Raw genomic sequence first — 17245 nt, forward strand, 5'->3', positions numbered from 1 at the left:
ACCTAGCATCTCAGGAAACTGTGACCCAAGTCACTGTGCGAAGGCTTTGATGCTGAGAAGGGATTTAGGTAAAGTAAATGCAGAAGGGCTGAGAGTGCCTGAGATTCAGGCAGAAAAAGAGTAAACACGGTTAAAGCAAGTAAGCAAGCAAAACTCCCCAAAGAAGCACACACAAAAAGCTTCGCAGACTCTCCCTATCTTGGTCTGAGGAGTTAGCAGGTGAATCTGGTGAGAGGGCGGTGAACCCCGATCTCCAGCGGCTGCGGAGGGGACCGACTGGACGCTGCGGGGATGGAGGCCTCGGGTCAGGGTCCCACCCGCCGCTGTTCCGAGTCAGGCGTCTCCTCTGCGCCCTGGAACCGCGGCGCCTGGGCGCCCGGGTGTCCAGCGAGGCCGGGGACTCGCCCCGCCTGGTCCGCAGAGCGAGGCCGTGGGTGGCAGGGGTGGCGGCCCCGCCCCGGGAAAGGCGGGCCTGGCCCGGCGTATTTGAGGCGCAGAGCCGGCCGCCGCCCAGCCAGGACGACAGCACCTCTGCCGAAGCCACCCCCGCAGCACGCGAGCTAGTGCCGAGGCGTCGGGTGAGTGGCGCGGGGCGCCGGGACTGGGGCGCACACGGGCTTGCTGGCGGCTGAGCCTGTCAGGGCGAGGGCGCCCGGGCGCTGCTCGGTGCGCGGCCGGGGCTTGACTTCCCGGAGGCCCGCGGGAGGGGGTCGCCGAGAAGGGAGAGTGGAGTCTGAGACTCGGGGAAAGTTAGCAACGCCTTACAAGGACTCACCTGCATTTACTCGAGGCGGACGGGTGTGTTACCCTCTGAGGCGACTGGGAGGCTCAGCCCCGGCGTCGCGCCCTCCCGTCGTCGGCCGCCCAGGGCCGCGGGCGGTGAGCGGCGGGCGCGCGCGCATCACCCCAGCCGCGCGCTCCAGCTGGGCGGGAGGAAGCAGGCCTTCCTGCCCCCAGTCCACAGAGGGTACTGCTCCCGGACTCTGTCGGGCGGCTCCACGACCCCTGACTTGGCTGTCGACCACTTGATCTTGCTGTGGGATGGGAATGCGCCCTGCTACCTGGCCAACAGGGTCAAGGGCTGCAGCCTCTCTCAGGATGCTGATCCCGTAGAAAATGGTGCTGCCCCAAGGCTGAGTGGACATGTGCCCGGCTTGACAAAGACCGTACACCCTCAGTTTTTGCAAATCAGTGACTCATCCCTGTCCAGATTTGGGCATTAACGATCTCACATCTGTGCCAGGGATATGTGGGGTGTGGCAGAATGTTGGTCCCAGGGTGCAGAGGCCTAGCCGAGGCGGGGGTGGGGAGGCTTTTCAAACATGTTTGAGCATTTATTCTGGATTGTGAGTTGCTCAAATCAAAGCACGAAAATGCATGCGCTTTGAGGAGTAAGAGCTCAGGGACACAGGGCTTGAGGCCACGCCTTAGGCTTCATGCCCTCCCCTTAGCGATTCCTATTCCAGATACCGTGGAATATTTGTAAAGTGACTCCTGGGAGTTGGGTTGCTGGACAATGAGGACAGTTGGACCTCAGTGACCCAGTCTGTTTCTAGGATTCTGGAAAGGGAATGGAAGAAAGGCTCATTTAGTTCTGAAGAAAATGATAGCAATGAAAATTGACCTCTTGGCACAGAGCATGAGAGAAAATTTTCACCAGCTTCCAAAATTCTGACTCATTTGCCCCAAGTTAATCTTTCATACTAGGAAATTGTTTCCATAAAAGTTAAAGTTTAATAATAAAAATTTATTGTTCCACAATAGTCTCCTTTTCAGACATTGACTTTGAATCCCTAGAGGAGAGTCTTTCATTCCTTTGATGGCTATGCCTCATCCTTGATCTATGGGAGATTGGAGCTCTTTCCTAAGTTAATAATGTGTGGGTGTTATACTTAGAATCAGCATTTACTTCATATTCTTGGGAGAAGTTTGATGATGGGTCTTGAATGTTTTGAGCTTAGAAATATTACGTGGTGCCTCACCCGGTTACATAAGAAGCAGAAAAGAAGGAGCATTCCTTGATAGATTGACCCCAAAAGCTAGTTTTTTGGGTTTTTTTAAGACATGCTTTTCTTTTGTAAGTCACCAATACTTTTTTATTTTTATTTATTTATTTAAATTTATTTATTTTATTTATTTATTTTTGGCTGTGTTGGGTCTTCGTTGCTGTGCACGGGCTTTCTCTAGTTGCAGCGAGCGGGGGCTACTCTTCGTTGCGGTGCGCGGGCTTCTCATTGCGGTGGCTTCTTTTGTTGTGGAGCACGGGCTCTAGAGCGCAGGCTCAGTAGTTGTGGCGCACGGGCTTAGTTGCTTCGTGGCATGTGTGATCTTCCCGGACCAGGGCTCGAACCCGTGCCCTCTGCATTGACAGGCGGACTCTTAACCACTGTGCCACCAGGGAAGTCCAAAAGCTAGTTTTAAAAAAAATGGAATAGCAAATCTCACTCTGTTGAGGGGTCCTTAATCAATGACATTTTGCTATGCCACAAATATGCAGAAGTGCTTTATAAAGACTTTTTACTTACTGCTAGTGAGATCAAAAGCCAATATTGGTCTCACCTGTGATTTAGATACTGTTTGCCTAGAACCTTCATCAGTCAGACTCTAAATTTTAACAGTAATAGAGATATTTATTCATATAGTAAAATTTGAGACTCTTATGTTACCTTAAATACCAGTTGGCTTGTAAACTTCATATACCTGAGACTCATAGTAACTGATCTAAAACTTAGCCTCTCTTTCCTGTGATAGTTTGGGACACAGGCTTCTCTGAGGACAGCTAGTTAACATTTTGTGTCTGGTGCCTGAACGGGTTCTTCTCATTAAATTCTGAGTGGTAAGCCTGCCAGGGAAGTAATTCCAATTTGCTGCTGACTAAGTATCATGTGTTCTCTCTTGACTGATGTTCAGCTTTTCCATAGGGAAAAAAAAAATCAGTAACTGAGAGGCACAAAGTAACTTTACCTTCCTTGATGCTGAGGAGCAATGATGAAAAAGAAATCCTAGTAAAGGACCAGTTTCCTTTATTCTAACCAGCATCATTGAATTTGGCTTTGGTAGGTGGGCGTTCCTCAAGGCCTGTTCTGTGTTTCAGTAAGACCAGGACATAGACTGCCTGTCCTGTGTTCTTTGGGGAGGAGTGTGGGCAGTGCTTGGGGTTCTGAGGAAATACGTTTGTGATCTACTTCCCTTACAGCTCATATAAAAGTTGGGGCCCTTTGTGGGCAGAAATTTCAGAAGTGCTCCTGGGAACGCTGGCACCTGAATTAATTGCTGCATGGGCCTAGAATAGCTTAGCACAGTGGATAGCTACTCTTTATTGAAGGGCAGAGCTGCAATTAACAACCGATTAAAGTGGCCTGCGTTCTGACTCATGTTTAAATTCCTTATTCCAAAGCAATACTGAACTACTTTCTGTAGATTTTTCCAAATGTGAAGACTCAGGTAGTAGTTTTTAAATGTTTTTGTCTTTGATGTAGTTTTTAAACGTTTTTGTCTTTGATGTAGTTTTTAAATGTTTTTGTCTTTGACGTAGTGTTTCTATCCTGGCTTTTCAAAATTCTCTGATTCTGGGAATGCCAGAGTTCGCAAACCTATAGTACCTGTGGAGTGGGAAGATTTTTTTAATTTTACATTTGATTGTCTCTATAAGCTACTCCTCTTAAAAAAAAAAAAAAGAAAGACAGAAAGAAAAAAGAAAATTTCCACGCAAGTAGGGAAGATATTTACCCAAATAGATGTGTGTGTGTGTGTGTGTTTTTTTAATTCTTTTTTTGGTTCCTTTTTTTGTTTTTAAGTTCTAAGGTTGCTAACCTTGATTTCAAAAGAACATTGGTTAGAACCTGTTTCATCAGAGATCTGATGGTTGGGAGTTGACATAATCAAAACAATGCATACCCAATTTTTGGAAAAGTAAGCTTTATCGGTTTAAATGTGGTTATAATTAGCAAAGTGACTGTGCAAAATGCCATCCTTGTATTCAATATCACTGCACACTGAGTCACCCAGCTAGTTTTCTGACAAAAACATGATTTTTTTTTAACTTATTCATTTTATTTACTTATTTTTGTCTGCATTGGGTCTTCGTTGCTATGGGCGGGGCTTCTCATTGTGGTAGCGCATAGGCTCAGCTGCTCCACGGCATGTGGGATCTTCCTGGACCAGGGCTCGAACCCATGTCCCCTGCATTGGCAGGAGGATTCTCAACCACTGTGCCACCAGGGAAGTCCCCATGATCTCTTTTTAATTTGTTTGCAATTTCAGCATGTTTATGCAGTTCTGAATGTTTAAGCCAGAGAATGAATTTCTAAATGAAGTAACTAACACTTTCGAAGGACTATACTTTAAAATTTCAAAGTGTGAGGTTTTATACTAGTGTAAAATCAGCCTGAATTAGGAGTCAGGATGCTTGGACCCTGGTCCTTGGCCTGCCAATGACAGAATGACTTTGGGTCACCACATTACCTTTCTGAGACTCAGTTTCCTCACCTTTAAAGTGAGGATATTAATTTTTCCCTGTCAATCTCATAAGATTATTATCAAAATCAAAATAGGTAAGGTATGTGAAAGTGCTTTGTAAACTGAAAAGCACCACATAAATGCAGGGTGTCATTATTCTAATGGGCTTGTCTAATGTGTCACAACACAATCCAAACTGTCATCCTTGGTGTCACGTGAAACACAGTAGAAATAAAGTGGAATCTGCTTTGTTTCTTAAATTGTTTTGGGCTAGTTGGATAATAAACTGAATATGCTTGAACAGAAACTTTGAAAAGAATAAATGTTACATTTTGGAAATGTAAATGTCTTTGTGTGAGTTTCTGGTTATGATCAGCCTTTAAACACATCTAAATTTAATTGGATTTATGTTAATAAGACACTTTATGAGGCCAATGGAACAGAGTTAGCTAGTTTTAACAATTGAAACTACCTTTCTGTTTTTTATTGACCTGCATAGGTACATTTATGTGAGGATACATATGCTAATTAGCCTACACCAGTGGTTCTCAAACCAGGCACAATTTTGCCCTCTTCCCACTTCCCCCCAGAGTTATTTGGCAATGTCTTAAGACATTCTGCATTATCACAATGGGGGGGGAGGGGTGCTACTGGCATCTTGTGTGTTGAAGCCAGGGATCCTGCTGCACATACTGCAATGCACGGGGCAGCCCTTCCCTACTAAGTATCCCACCTGAAATGTCAGTGGTGTGAGGTTGGGAATAAGCCTGAACACAATGGGGATATTTAAAAGAAGTCAAAACACTTACAATGTTATTGCTGAGGCTTTGATACATTGCCCAGGAGTGGAAGAAGAAGTTGTGTAATCAAAGGAACTAAGCTTTCTGCCCACTATGAAGTTCAAGATTGTTTCCTACTGGCATCCAAAATGAGAAGCTTTATTTTCTTGACTTAAGAAATGTCCTTTCTTTGTCTTTAACAACTCTTAAGTTCTTTCTGGGGTAGCAGCACAGTTTTCAAGGTAGTGGTAGCCTTTTGGGGAAGGAAGCACAGAAGAGCACCTGACTTTTGCTTTAAAAGGTCAAATACTATATACTAAATACAGTGACTATAAGCCCTGGGAGAGTCACCGTGACTTCCTAATCAAATTGCTAGCAGTTTCCACGTTGGAAGATGGGCACAGTGATAACAGTGATAACCTGAGTGTTTCCAAATATATTTGAGAATGCCCAGATTAAAAGAGATGTGCAAAAAGAAAGACAGAGTATTTTATCCTACAGCAGAGTAGGATAAAATATCTGGTGTATAAATAAAGCACACATTAAGTTCTAGGAGGAGGTCTGCCTGTTTGGTTTTTTTAACAATAAAATCTAATATTTTACATTTTTAGGACCTATCAAGTAGCCACCATTTACTCAATTATTTTAAGACTAATAATTGAGTAACTATCACAAATAGGCGACTTAAGGAAAAAGAGATTCTGATTGTTCAAGTCCAGGTAATTTTGGCCACAGCACCAGTGATCCTGAGCTGAGAAAACTCACCCAGGCCTGAGAAGTCCAAAGCTACTCTCCTCCTCTCACCGCTAGAGAGCGCCAGCAGCGGGAGCAGGTGTAAAACATCCTGTTTGGATGGGCCCTTGGCACAGGGGGAGGAGCCGGAGAAGCAAGAATGATGTCTCGGGGCTACCCTTTGAGGCAGCTGTGGGCAAGGCCAACCCTTTCTGGTAGCATCCTACCCAAAAATATTTTCCTCCACATTGTCTGCTTTTTTTTTTTTTTTTTTTGCGGTACGCGGGCCTCTCACTGTTGTGGCCTCTCCCGTTGCGGAGCACAGGCTCCGGACGCGCAGGCTCAGCGGCCATGGCTCACAGGCCCAGCCGCTCCGCGGCACGTGGGATCTTCCCGGACTGGGTCACGAACCCGAGTCCCCTGCATTGTCAGGCGGACTCTCAACCACTGCGCCACCAGGGAAACCCTGACTTTTTTTTTTAACCTTAGTTGTTTGTTATACTGCCAGACATTTCATTTGAAATAACAAGTATCTTTAAAAAAAAAAAAAAAAGGTAATCATCTTGTGCCCGCCTTTCTTCTTTATTGCTTCACATCACAAGTCTCACCTTTCCTTCAAGGCTTAGCTCAAGCAACACTGTCTCTTCCCCTGTTAGAAGTCATCTTTCGAGTTGTGACTTCCCACAGCATGCAGTCTGGCTCACAGCGTCCATCACTTGTGACCCCCTTCTGGCCTCTGGACCCTTTGGCCATACATCTTGGTCGATTTCATCTTCAAACCCAGACAGGAGCCACCCGGTGCCTGGCCCAGAGTAGGCATAAATGTGTACAAATGAAGGAATAAATCAACAGCAGCAACTAGGTCTTGGAGGGTGGGGTGGGGAAGGCAAGGATTGTCTTTCAAATCTCAGTAGGAAGAACCAACTGCTTCCTCCCAAAACCCAGAGGAGGGTGTGAGGCTGTTAGAGGGAACCGGAGGGGAGGTGGGTGAGATTAATTCACTGAACACTTTTTATGAGGTGGTAGAAAAAGAACACAGGAAGGAAGGTGAAGGAGGACCAAAAACCCAGGACTGTTTACATTTGTTACCTAGGAAAGGGGCAGAGCATTTTATTCCCCCCTCTCCCACCTGCGTTGGATCGCCTGGTACTCCCAGGATTCAGGCCACAGGCTAGTGTGATTAGAGTTTAAAGGTATGAGTTAAATAGGGCGTGGTGATCCAGGTGGAGTGCATCTCCGCCCTTTGATGAGACATTTTTGTGGTTCCCCGCTAATGATTTCAGCATATTTGAGGAGTAGACTGGCTTGTGTTAGGAGAATGCCTGTACACTGACTAGACCTGCACAATGAGCTGTTTGTGATGTTAAATTCATACGGAAACCAGTGAAATCTTTTCGGATCAATAACCTGTGTTTGTTTGTTTCTCCTTTCAGGAAAATGGCAGACAGTTTTTCGGTAAGTGTTTTATGTCTGTTTTCCTACCCTAATATGTATACAGTCATGTAGGTTGAAGGTTGTTTTTTTTTTTAACCACTCAAGTTTTCCTAACTCTCCCACCACTTGGCTTCCTCTGGCCTCACCCGTCCAATGAGGGCTTGTTAGCTGGAGTCTTGTTTTTCCAGCAACAGATTTGGGAAGAAAGCCAGGAAGAGAGAGGCCTGGGCCTCACCAACAGTAACCCCTTTACCCAAGGCCTAGGACAGAAGTGGGTGGATTCCACTGGCAGGAGCTGAGAAACCAGCTGAACAAAGGGCAGTGTGGTACAGTCTGAGCATCCTGATTTTTTTTTTTTTTAAATCCTGCAGTGCCCTCTACTCCTCCTTTCCCAAATGCTGGAGTAAGAAGCAGCCAAAATAAATTCCTATTAGCATGCTTATGTATTCTCAAATTCCTTAACAGAATGACTCACACCACCTACAGCCATGAGCTTGAGTTGTTTTCTAAATCCGGTTTACTTTCCGTCATCATCCAGCCCTCTGTTTATCTCTCCCCCTCCCCCAGACCCCATGGGCTCCCTTCACAGCCTCACTCTGCTGCCCCGATACCAGGTCTGGGGTTGGGTTCCTGATGCACCAAAGGGTCAGACAATCCTGGCAGATCATATTCAATCAACATAGAAGTTTTTACTGAGTATCTTCCATGTACCACCTAGCACTCTGCTAAATACTGTAGATGTCAGAGAGGGAGAAGGCAGAGTCTCCTCCTGGAGAGAAAGGACACAAACCAATACTGGCACAGCATCTTGCGGTCTATAAAGAGCCGTCCCAAATGCTGCCTCATCTGTTCCTCACAACAATCACATGAGATAAGATCATTATCCCTGTTACACAGACAAAGACACTAAGTCCTGTACAAGTGACATGATGGCTCCAAGAGTTTGGGGCTCTTGAAGGATGGCACTGGATTTCAAACCAAATCTTGTGATTCCACATCCCTGTGTACAAGGCAGCTTCTCTGATACTAGCCTGGATGCCACTAAGTGGTGACTAACCTGGTGCACCTGAAGTGCAGTAGACATCCAGCAAAGGGAAGGCCAAGGCAACCAGCGCCAGCTTGGTGGAGGTTTTCCAGCCCAAATGCATCTTGATTTTCGTGATTGTTTTTCTCATGTCAGAAAGTATGTGCTTTTACACAGAGGATGGCTAGCTCCTGACTTTAGCAAATTACGAAAAGGCAACCCTTAATGATCTGAGATGATGGGAAGCAAGAATAGAGTGACAGGGCTTCCCTGGTGGCGCAGTGGTTAAGAGTCCGCCTGCCAGTGCGGGGAACACGGGTTCGAGCCCTGGCCCGGGAAGATCCCACATGCCGCGGAGCAACTAAGCCCGTGCGCCACAGCTACTGAGCCTGCGCTCTAGAGCCCGCGAGCACAGCTACTGAGCCCACGAGTCACAACTCCTAAAGCCCACGTGCCTAGAGCCCGTGCTCCACAACAAGAGAAGCCACTGCAATGAGAAGCCGCGCACCGCAACAAAGACCCACCGCAGCCAAAAATAAATAAATAAAATAAATAAATTTATAAAAAAAAAAAAAAAAAGAATAGAGTGATAAAGCATGTATAATCCTAAAGTCTAATTTTAGTCTTAGGAACTCAAAACTAATAGGTGGGGAAAATTTTATTGATATGAATTTCATATCTTCACCATATCGCTCTAATTCTTAGGTCACATATTCCTGAAAATTCTGTTGTTGTGAATGTCTTTCATCCTGTAACTGTTTATGTCTTTCTTTCCAGCTTAATGATGCCGTATCTGGGTCTGGAAACCCAAACCCTCAAGGATGGCCTGGTCCATGGGGAAACCAGCCTGCTGGGGCAGGAGGCTACCCGGGAGCATCCTATCCTGGGGCCTACCCTGGCCAGGTACCACCCGGCCCCTATCCTGGCCAGGGACCTCCTGGGGGTTACCCAGGCCAGGCACCTCCAGGGGCCTACCCTGGCCCAACTGCATCTGGTTATCCTGGACCAACTGCACCAGGTGCCTACCCTGGGCCTGGGGTCTACCCACCTCCTGGACAGCCAAGTGCTCCTGGAGCCTACCCTGCTGCTGGCCCTTATGGCATCCCCTCTGGACCCCTGGTAAGATGGTGTTAGTCATTTCATATGCTTGACTGTGATCAGGACAAAGCTAATGAAGCACGTAGCAATTGTCTGGAGCGGTGGTGCCATCACTTTGTAGTGCTGTGGCTGGGAGCTGGCTCTGGCTACTGACCTGCAGAGGGCTTCTGGGAGAACTGAAGCTTTAAACTCACTGCTTAGAGCTGCTTTGCAAGGACCAGCCACAGTGTATGTTGGTCCAATAGAAAAAATAGTTGCTCATGTTGAGTTCAGTATGTGTACTGTTAAAGAGAAGCTAATGCATCTTTTGAAGGCATCTGTAAAGCAGCTTTAATATAAATCAAGTTAAGATCATAGCAATGGGGGAAGTTTTGGTTATTATTATTAATAAACACTGAGTATATAACATGTGCCAGCTGTGTGCTTCTACATGGATGATCTCATTCAACCCCATAAGCACCCTCTAAGATACAGTTATTATCCCCACTTCACAAATGAGGAAATGGGGCAATAAAGAGTTATACAACCTTCCCGTGCTCATAGAGGGAACCTTTGGGGGAACCACGGTAATTGGGTTTTTAAAAACCTTCTAAAGATAATTTTGTCATCTAAGGATTAAATTTTCACTTACATTAAAACCCATTTCAATAAATGAATTCTAAGCATAAAACTCTGTGGGGCTCCAGCCACATCTCGGACACAGACCCTTCCCTTCCAAATAGTGTAGTTGGCAGAAAAGATACAGATATGAGGAAAGAGTTCAAAAGCACAGGACTATTGAGTTCCGGGAGGAAGCACAGGACTAGTACGGATCAGACAGATCAGTGCTAGAGAGAAAAGACTTGGGTGATGGTCGAACCCAGGGGGAAACAATTTTACAGGAAAAAGAGAAGAGGCCAAGGACAGAGCATTGGGAATATTTACAGTGCCTTGAACATAGAAGGTCAAGAAATATTTGTAAAATGAACTGGGGAAGGTATTAATTGGAAAGTGTCCATTCTACAAATATCAAGTACCTGCCACATTCGAAGCACTCCTCAGGGCCTTGTGTGAGTGGAACATAGGGGGCCTCAGAAGCCCAGAAGGTACCACAGTGCCTGCCCACAGGGAGCAGAACAACCTGACAGAGAATGTTATATGACAAGGGTCTTTCCAAAAAATAGGTCAAGTGGATGAGTTATAGATTGGGATAGGCCTTGTCCTGAGAGATACAGTGCTCCGAAAGGGAACATGTTCTGCCTTGGCACCAATTAACTGATGGCCTTATTCTCGATTATTAGCTGCAGTTGTGTAGGGAGCCTTCTCTCTTCAGGCCCTGGGCAAGGTGGCCTGAGAGTCTGAAAAGATGGCTAAAGTAGGGTTATGTGTTATTCACACATATTAAAAGTGGTTGAACTTTAGCGATATCTTTTTCTTTCTTGCCAAGAAAACATGACTCTTCATTGATATATATATATATATATATTTTTTTTTTTTTTTAATTCCCAGAATGTGCCTTATGACCTGCCTTTTTCCGGAGGAGTCATGCCTCGCATGCTGATAACAATCCTGGGCACAGTAAAGCCCGATGCAAACAGGTAAAGAGCAAAGTCAGCAAGTCTAACATATTTACTGATTGCTTTTGGAATAAAGGGTGATCTGTTTTGAATTTTGATAGAGTTTTTAAAATTGCACATTTAGAATCTTGGCTATACCATAGTTTGGGATTTCCCCATAAATCAATATGCATTCCCACCAAGAAGACAAGGTTTCTCTCACTAAATCTTGTGTTTCTCCCAGAACCAGAATAAAACAGAGTTCTACTTTGTGAGGACAAAGAGGAAGAGCAGGAAAACCCATTCTGTTGGTTCTTCTAGGCAGTGAAAGCCTTAGAATTAAAGGAAAGTAGAGCCTTTGTAATGTAATGTTTGGCCATCCCTCCACCTCTGAGCCATAGATTGTCTAAAACACAAAATTAGGGTCAAGGACTTCCATGGTGGTTCAGGGGCTAAGACTCCATGCCCCCAATGCAGGGGGCTGGGGTTTGATCCCTGGTCAGGGAACTAGATCCCACATGCCTCAACTAAGAGTTCTCAGGTTACAACTAAAAAAGATCCCACATGCCACGGCTGAAAGATCCTGCATGTCGCAACGAAGATCACGCGTGCCGCAACTAAGACCCGGTGCAGCCAAATAAATAACTATATATAAAAAAAAAACTAGGGTCAAAGACAAAAAGATGCCTAGTTGATCTGAGAGCTTAAGTATTATACCTCTCGGGGCTTCCCTGGTGGCGCAGTGGTTGAGAGTCTGCCTGCTAATGCAGGGACACGGGTTCGAACCCTGGTCCCGGAGGATCCCACAGGCCGCGGAGCGGCTGGGCCCGTGAGCCATGGCCGCTGAGCCTGCGCGTCCGGAGCCTGTGCTCCGCAACGGGAGAGGCCACAACAGTGAGAGGCCCGCGTACCGCAAAAAAAAAAAAAACCAATTATACCTCTCTGTCCTCATAGTGGTACAAATCTCCCTGCAGTTGTGCAGGTCTTGGTGCACTCAGATTTGTGCGCTTGGCCGCCATTTCCGTCTTCATACCGGGTGAAACAGCAGAGTCACAGATTCCCACGTGTCGGCCTGGTCTACAGATGATAAGGGACAAGGTGGGGAACCCCAGTCTTCTGAGTAGACACTGTTTACTTAAAAAGTCTGAAAAGACTCTGCAAGTTAAAGACTTTGTAAATCAGCCTCTGCCATTGGTACTGGTGGGGTGAGCTCGGGGCGGGTAAGACTTTGAGCTCACTTAGGAAAATCCATGCTGATTTACGGGCTGCCCTGGGATGCTTGGCTCTGGTTACCACCACTGGTTATATTTATAGATAATACAAGCAGGCTAGGGCTATCCTGAAGCTGTTCAGTATGTCTGTCCTTGAGGTTAGTAGTACTATTAAAGCTCCTAGATTAATTAATGTTTCTGGGTCTTATAGACAGGACACAAAAGGTACAAGTTCCAGCTGTGTACACAGGTTTATTTAAGAATCTATAAACAGCCCCTGTGAGTGCCTGTCATCTTGATCCTCGTGAATCGGCAGGAGCAACCTCCTCTGTTACCAGGAGGTGGACTCAGATTCTGATCTGATCGTTTTACATTCAGCTAACCAGTTCACTCCACCTCCAGCCAGCCTCCTCTGGTTCTACGTGTTAGTCACTACCCTAAGCCAGCTCTTCCTTCCACACAGCCTATACAGCTTCTCTCAGCACAATACTTCCCTACATAATAAAGCTTGTCTCACAGCAAGTTACACAACATATATATCCTCTGCCTGTGTCCTTATCCATCCTGCCTCCCAAAATAACATAGGACCCAGCGCCCTGATCCTCTGCAGACAGCACTCACGATTTGGTGATATCTGCTCTCCTCCTGCTGCAGCTGCTGTCACGCAGGACCACACTGGTATCTTTGCCTTATTTATGACTGTTGCACTAAAAAGGTTAGTTCCAATAACAAAAGAGATGTCGACTGAGAATGTGGCAGGTCAAAACCAATTTTGGTTGAAATGATTAAGGTGGTAGTAAACTGAGAAATGTATTGCTTTGATCTGCAAAATCTATGTGAGCAGTTACATGAAAGAAAAAAATCCTTACGGCGGTAGAGTTGACAATTATCTTCCTTTTCACTGCTGAGAAAATACAGGCATTGCATATTTAGTCAAATACAAATTTTATTGCCATTTGACCATATTGGTCCTTTCCCTGTGAATTTAATCATTGGTGGTTGTATGTGTCTGTTACTGGGTGAATTAAATACCCAAGGAATCATTGTTAGTAGGTCTAGAAAGCGGACCTTGCTTTTTTTTTTTAAATTTTACTCAATTGAATTTTCTTTTTTAAAAAATTTATTTTTATTTATTTTTGGCTGCGTTGGGTCTTTGTTGCTGCGCACAGGCTTTCTCTAGTTGTGGTGCACGAGCTTCTCATTGCGGTGGCTTCTCTTGTTGTGGAGCACGGGCTCTAGGCACCCATAGTTGTGGCACGTGGGCTCTAGAGCACAGGCTCAGTAGCTGTGGCACACGGGCTTAGTTGCTCCACGGCACGTGGGATCTTCCCGGACCAGGGCTCGAACCCGTGTCCCCTGCATTGGCAGGCGGATTCTTAACCACTGCACCACCAGGGAAAAAAAAATAGAACGCTTCATGAATTTGCGTGTCTTCCTTGCCCAGGGGCCATGCTAATCTTCTCTGTATCGTTCGAATTTTAGTATATGTGCTGCCGAAGCGAGCACACCTTGACTGTTTTATGTGTAGAGAGTAAAAAGAGAATTACAGCTGAATAGAAGGATATGACCAAAGACAACGAGGCCAGAAAACTCAACACATATTGTCTTGTTTACTTTGAGATACTGTGGTAGTACATCGAATACAGTAGTCCCCCCTTATCTGAGGTTTCGCTTTCCACGATTTCAGTTACCAAGGGTCAATCGCGGTCTGAAAATATTAAATGGAGATTCCCAGAAATAAGCAATTGATAAGCTTTAAGTTGCCACCGTTGTGAGCAGCATGGTGAAATCTCACGCTGTCCAGCCCCATCCTGCCCAGTACGTGAAATCATGCCTTTGTGCAGCAATGTCTGGCCTGTTAGTCACTTAGTAGCTCTCAGTTATCAGATCCGCTGTCATGGTACCCTGGCGCTTGTGTCCAAGTAACCCTTTTTTTACTTAATAATGACCCCAAAAGCAAGAGTAGTGATGCTGGCAATTCATATATGCCAAAGAGAAGCTATAAAAGGCTCCTCTTAAGTGAAAAAGGGAAGGTTCTTGACTTAATGGAAAGAAAAAAATTGTATGCTGAGGTTGCTAAGATCTATAGTAAGTACAAATCTTCTGTCCATGAAATTGTGAGAAAGGAAAGAAACTCATGCTAGTTTTTTTTTCTTCCCTGTCATACCTCAAACGGCAAAAGTTACAGCCCCAGTGCATAAGTGCTTAGTTCAGATGGAAAAGGCATTAAATGTGTACAATATTTTGAAAGACAACATTCACATGACTTTTACAACAGTATATTGCTGTAATTGTTCTATTTTATTATTAACCTCTTACTGTACCTAATTTATAAATTAAACTTTATCATAGGTATACATGTATAGGAAAAAAGTGTGCGTGGATAGCTAGCCAGCTAGCTAGCTAGCTAAATAGATATTTGGTTCGGTACTATCCATGGTTTCAGGCATCCACTGGGGTCTTAGAACATACCCTCTGCACATAAAGTGGAACTACTGTACTTGGCCCAGTATACTTTCCAGTTTGAACCCATTCTCTGGTTTATTTGCTTTCTGTTTAGAAGTTTTTCCTGTATTTTATAAATGATTTGCTCTTTAGAAAATTTTATGTTCTTCACTTGATACAAATGTACAACTTGAATAATTTTACTAACTCTGGTCTTTGGTTTAAAACAGACTTGCTTTAGATTTCAAGACAGGAAATGATGTTGCCTTCCACTTTAACCCACGCTTCAATGAGGACAACAGGAAAGTCATCGTTTGCAATTCGAAGCTGAATAATAACTGGGGGAAGGAAGAAAGACAGACGGTTTTCCCATTTGAAAGTGGTAAACCTTTCAAAGTAAGTTATTGCTACTATTATATATTGATAATGTATATTTCTCATGGGGAATCACTCTTAAACCACAATGCACTGGAAATGAATTTTCATCAGCTGTCCTGGGACACCTAACCAGTACATCTGCTCTCCATACCAGGGGACAGGTCTCAGAAATAGTGGCACTCTCCCCAACTCCATTCAGGCACCTTACCATCACCCGTTACCACCCTTCTGAGTTTAAGCTTTTCTGGAAGTGAGAAAAATAGCTTCTTTAATAAAAAAAGTAGAGAGTCTTTATGGTACAGTTGGGCTGAGACTTAATTCCTCAAAACAACATAGTTAGCATGGCAATCAAAACGAAATATTGGATTTCCCTGGTGGTCCAGTGGTTAAGACTCCATGCTTCCAATGCAGGGGGCGTGAGTTCAATCCCTGGTTGGGGAACTAAGATCCCACATGCCGTGTGGCGTAGTCAAAAAAAATTAAAAAACGTAAAAATTTTAAATTCTAAAAGTAATACATACTTGTTTTATGAAAAGAAAAATTTATAGATTTTTAAAAATTAACTAAAAAGTCCTCCATCCTTTACCGCTTCCCCCATCCTCACAAAGGTTTCAACTTGAGTAACTTTCCAGTGTTTTCTATGACAAGCAACACACTTTTTATTTTTAAGCACTGCTTCAACAAATATTAGGTCCACAGTATCGGGTAAGGGTTGACTATAGAGTGGGTTATAAAACAGCTAGACCGGGCTTCCCTGGTGGCGCAGTGGTTGAGAATCCACCTGCCAATGCAGGGGACACGGGTTCGATCCCTGGCCTAGGAAGATCCCACATGCCGCGGAGCAACTAAGCCCGTGCGCCACAACTACTGAGCCTGTGCTCTAGAGCCCATGAGCCACAACTACTGAAGCCCGTGGGCCTAGAGCCCGTGCTCCGCAGCAAGAGAAGACACCACAGTGAGAAGCCCGTGAACTGCAACAAAGAGTAGCCCCCGCTCGCCGCAACTAGAGAAAGCCTGTGCGTAGCAACGAAGACCCAACACAGCCACATATAAAAATAAATAAATAAATTTAAAAAAACAGCTAGACCGCCAGCTCAAGGGCAGGGTCTAACAGGGACCATATTCTACATTTGGTGGACATCTTTCCTTATGAGAACATTGCCACCTAATAGTACTTCATTGTTCAGATGTGTAATAATTCAGCCTGTACCCTACTGATGAAAATTTGGAGTATGGAAATATTCCAAACAAATAAAACCAGGAAAGTTTTATTTATTTTACTAAAATACTGTGATAGCTATCCTTATAAATCTTTGCTTCCTAGAATAACTTTACTCAAAGAATATACATGTTTAAAATTTAGATAAGGATATTGCCAAAGTGCTGCTTCCAAAAGGATGTAAGGATTAACACATCCTCTAACTACTGGGAGAGTATGTTTCCCCTACTCTTGGCCCAAACTGGTTATTATCAATCTTCATAACATTTGCCACTCTTAAGTAGAGGATTCCTATTTTAGCATTTATTTTTATTTTTAGGTGTTTGAGGCCATCCAAAAACTTTAGGTTTTTATGTAGATAAATTATTAATCTTTTCCTCTGTGGCTTCAACTATATATCCTTCTAAAAATTTTATCATTTTGTTTTGTTTAAATCTTGAATAAGTTGGAGTTTATTTTTGCTGTAAAGTTACTTTTTCTGACTTTAATTAGTTCTACAATTGATCATAAAGGTGAAATGCTAGACATCCTGAGCTCAGGCCACACTGGTTTTGTGATGAATGGGCATTCCTAACAGTTTTGTGTACGTGCCATTTCAGATACAAGTCCTGGTTGAAGCTGACCACTTCAAGGTTGCAGTCAATGATGCTCACTTGTTGCAGTACAATCATCGGGTGAAAAATCTCGGGGAAATCAGCAAACTGGGAATTTCTGGTGACATAAATCTCACCAGTGCTTCGCACACCATGATATAAAGGGGCAGATACTTTTTAAAGAAATGAAATCGAACGTAAACCTTACACATTTAAAAGTTTCATGTTCGCTATGAGTGAAAAATTTTACCTTTATTCATCAATGTCCTTCTTGCAAATCATCCATTTAATAAAGAGTTTACCTGTCTTTATATGTCATTTAATTGGGGCAGTTTATTC

The 17245-nt window shown here is 44.3% G+C and overlaps 1 protein-coding gene and 1 non-coding gene across 2 annotated transcripts; one reads left to right on the forward strand and one right to left on the reverse strand.

Annotated features, from left to right (window-relative positions):
- The first annotated feature begins 475 nt into the window (after positions 1-475).
- On the forward strand, positions 476-17213 carry LGALS3 (galectin 3). The gene is made up of 6 exons (XM_029239233.1): positions 476-578; positions 7403-7424; positions 9205-9546; positions 11014-11102; positions 14947-15112; positions 16913-17213. Exons 2-6 carry the CDS (start codon positions 7407-7409, stop codon positions 17066-17068), a joined length of 771 nt encoding a protein of 256 aa, XP_029095066.1. The 5' UTR covers positions 476-578; positions 7403-7406; the 3' UTR covers positions 17069-17213.
- LOC114905462 lies at positions 13671-13777 on the reverse strand. The gene has a single exon (XR_003796286.1). It is a non-coding gene; the product is annotated as a U6 spliceosomal RNA (small nuclear RNA).
- Positions 17214-17245: the final 32 nt, after the last annotated feature.

Source organism: Monodon monoceros, unplaced genomic scaffold (assembly GCF_005190385.1).
Source record: "Monodon monoceros isolate NGI ecotype Baffin Bay Population unplaced genomic scaffold, NGI_Narwhal_1 Super_Scaffold_21, whole genome shotgun sequence".
NCBI classification, from domain to species: domain Eukaryota; kingdom Metazoa; phylum Chordata; class Mammalia; order Artiodactyla; family Monodontidae; genus Monodon; species Monodon monoceros.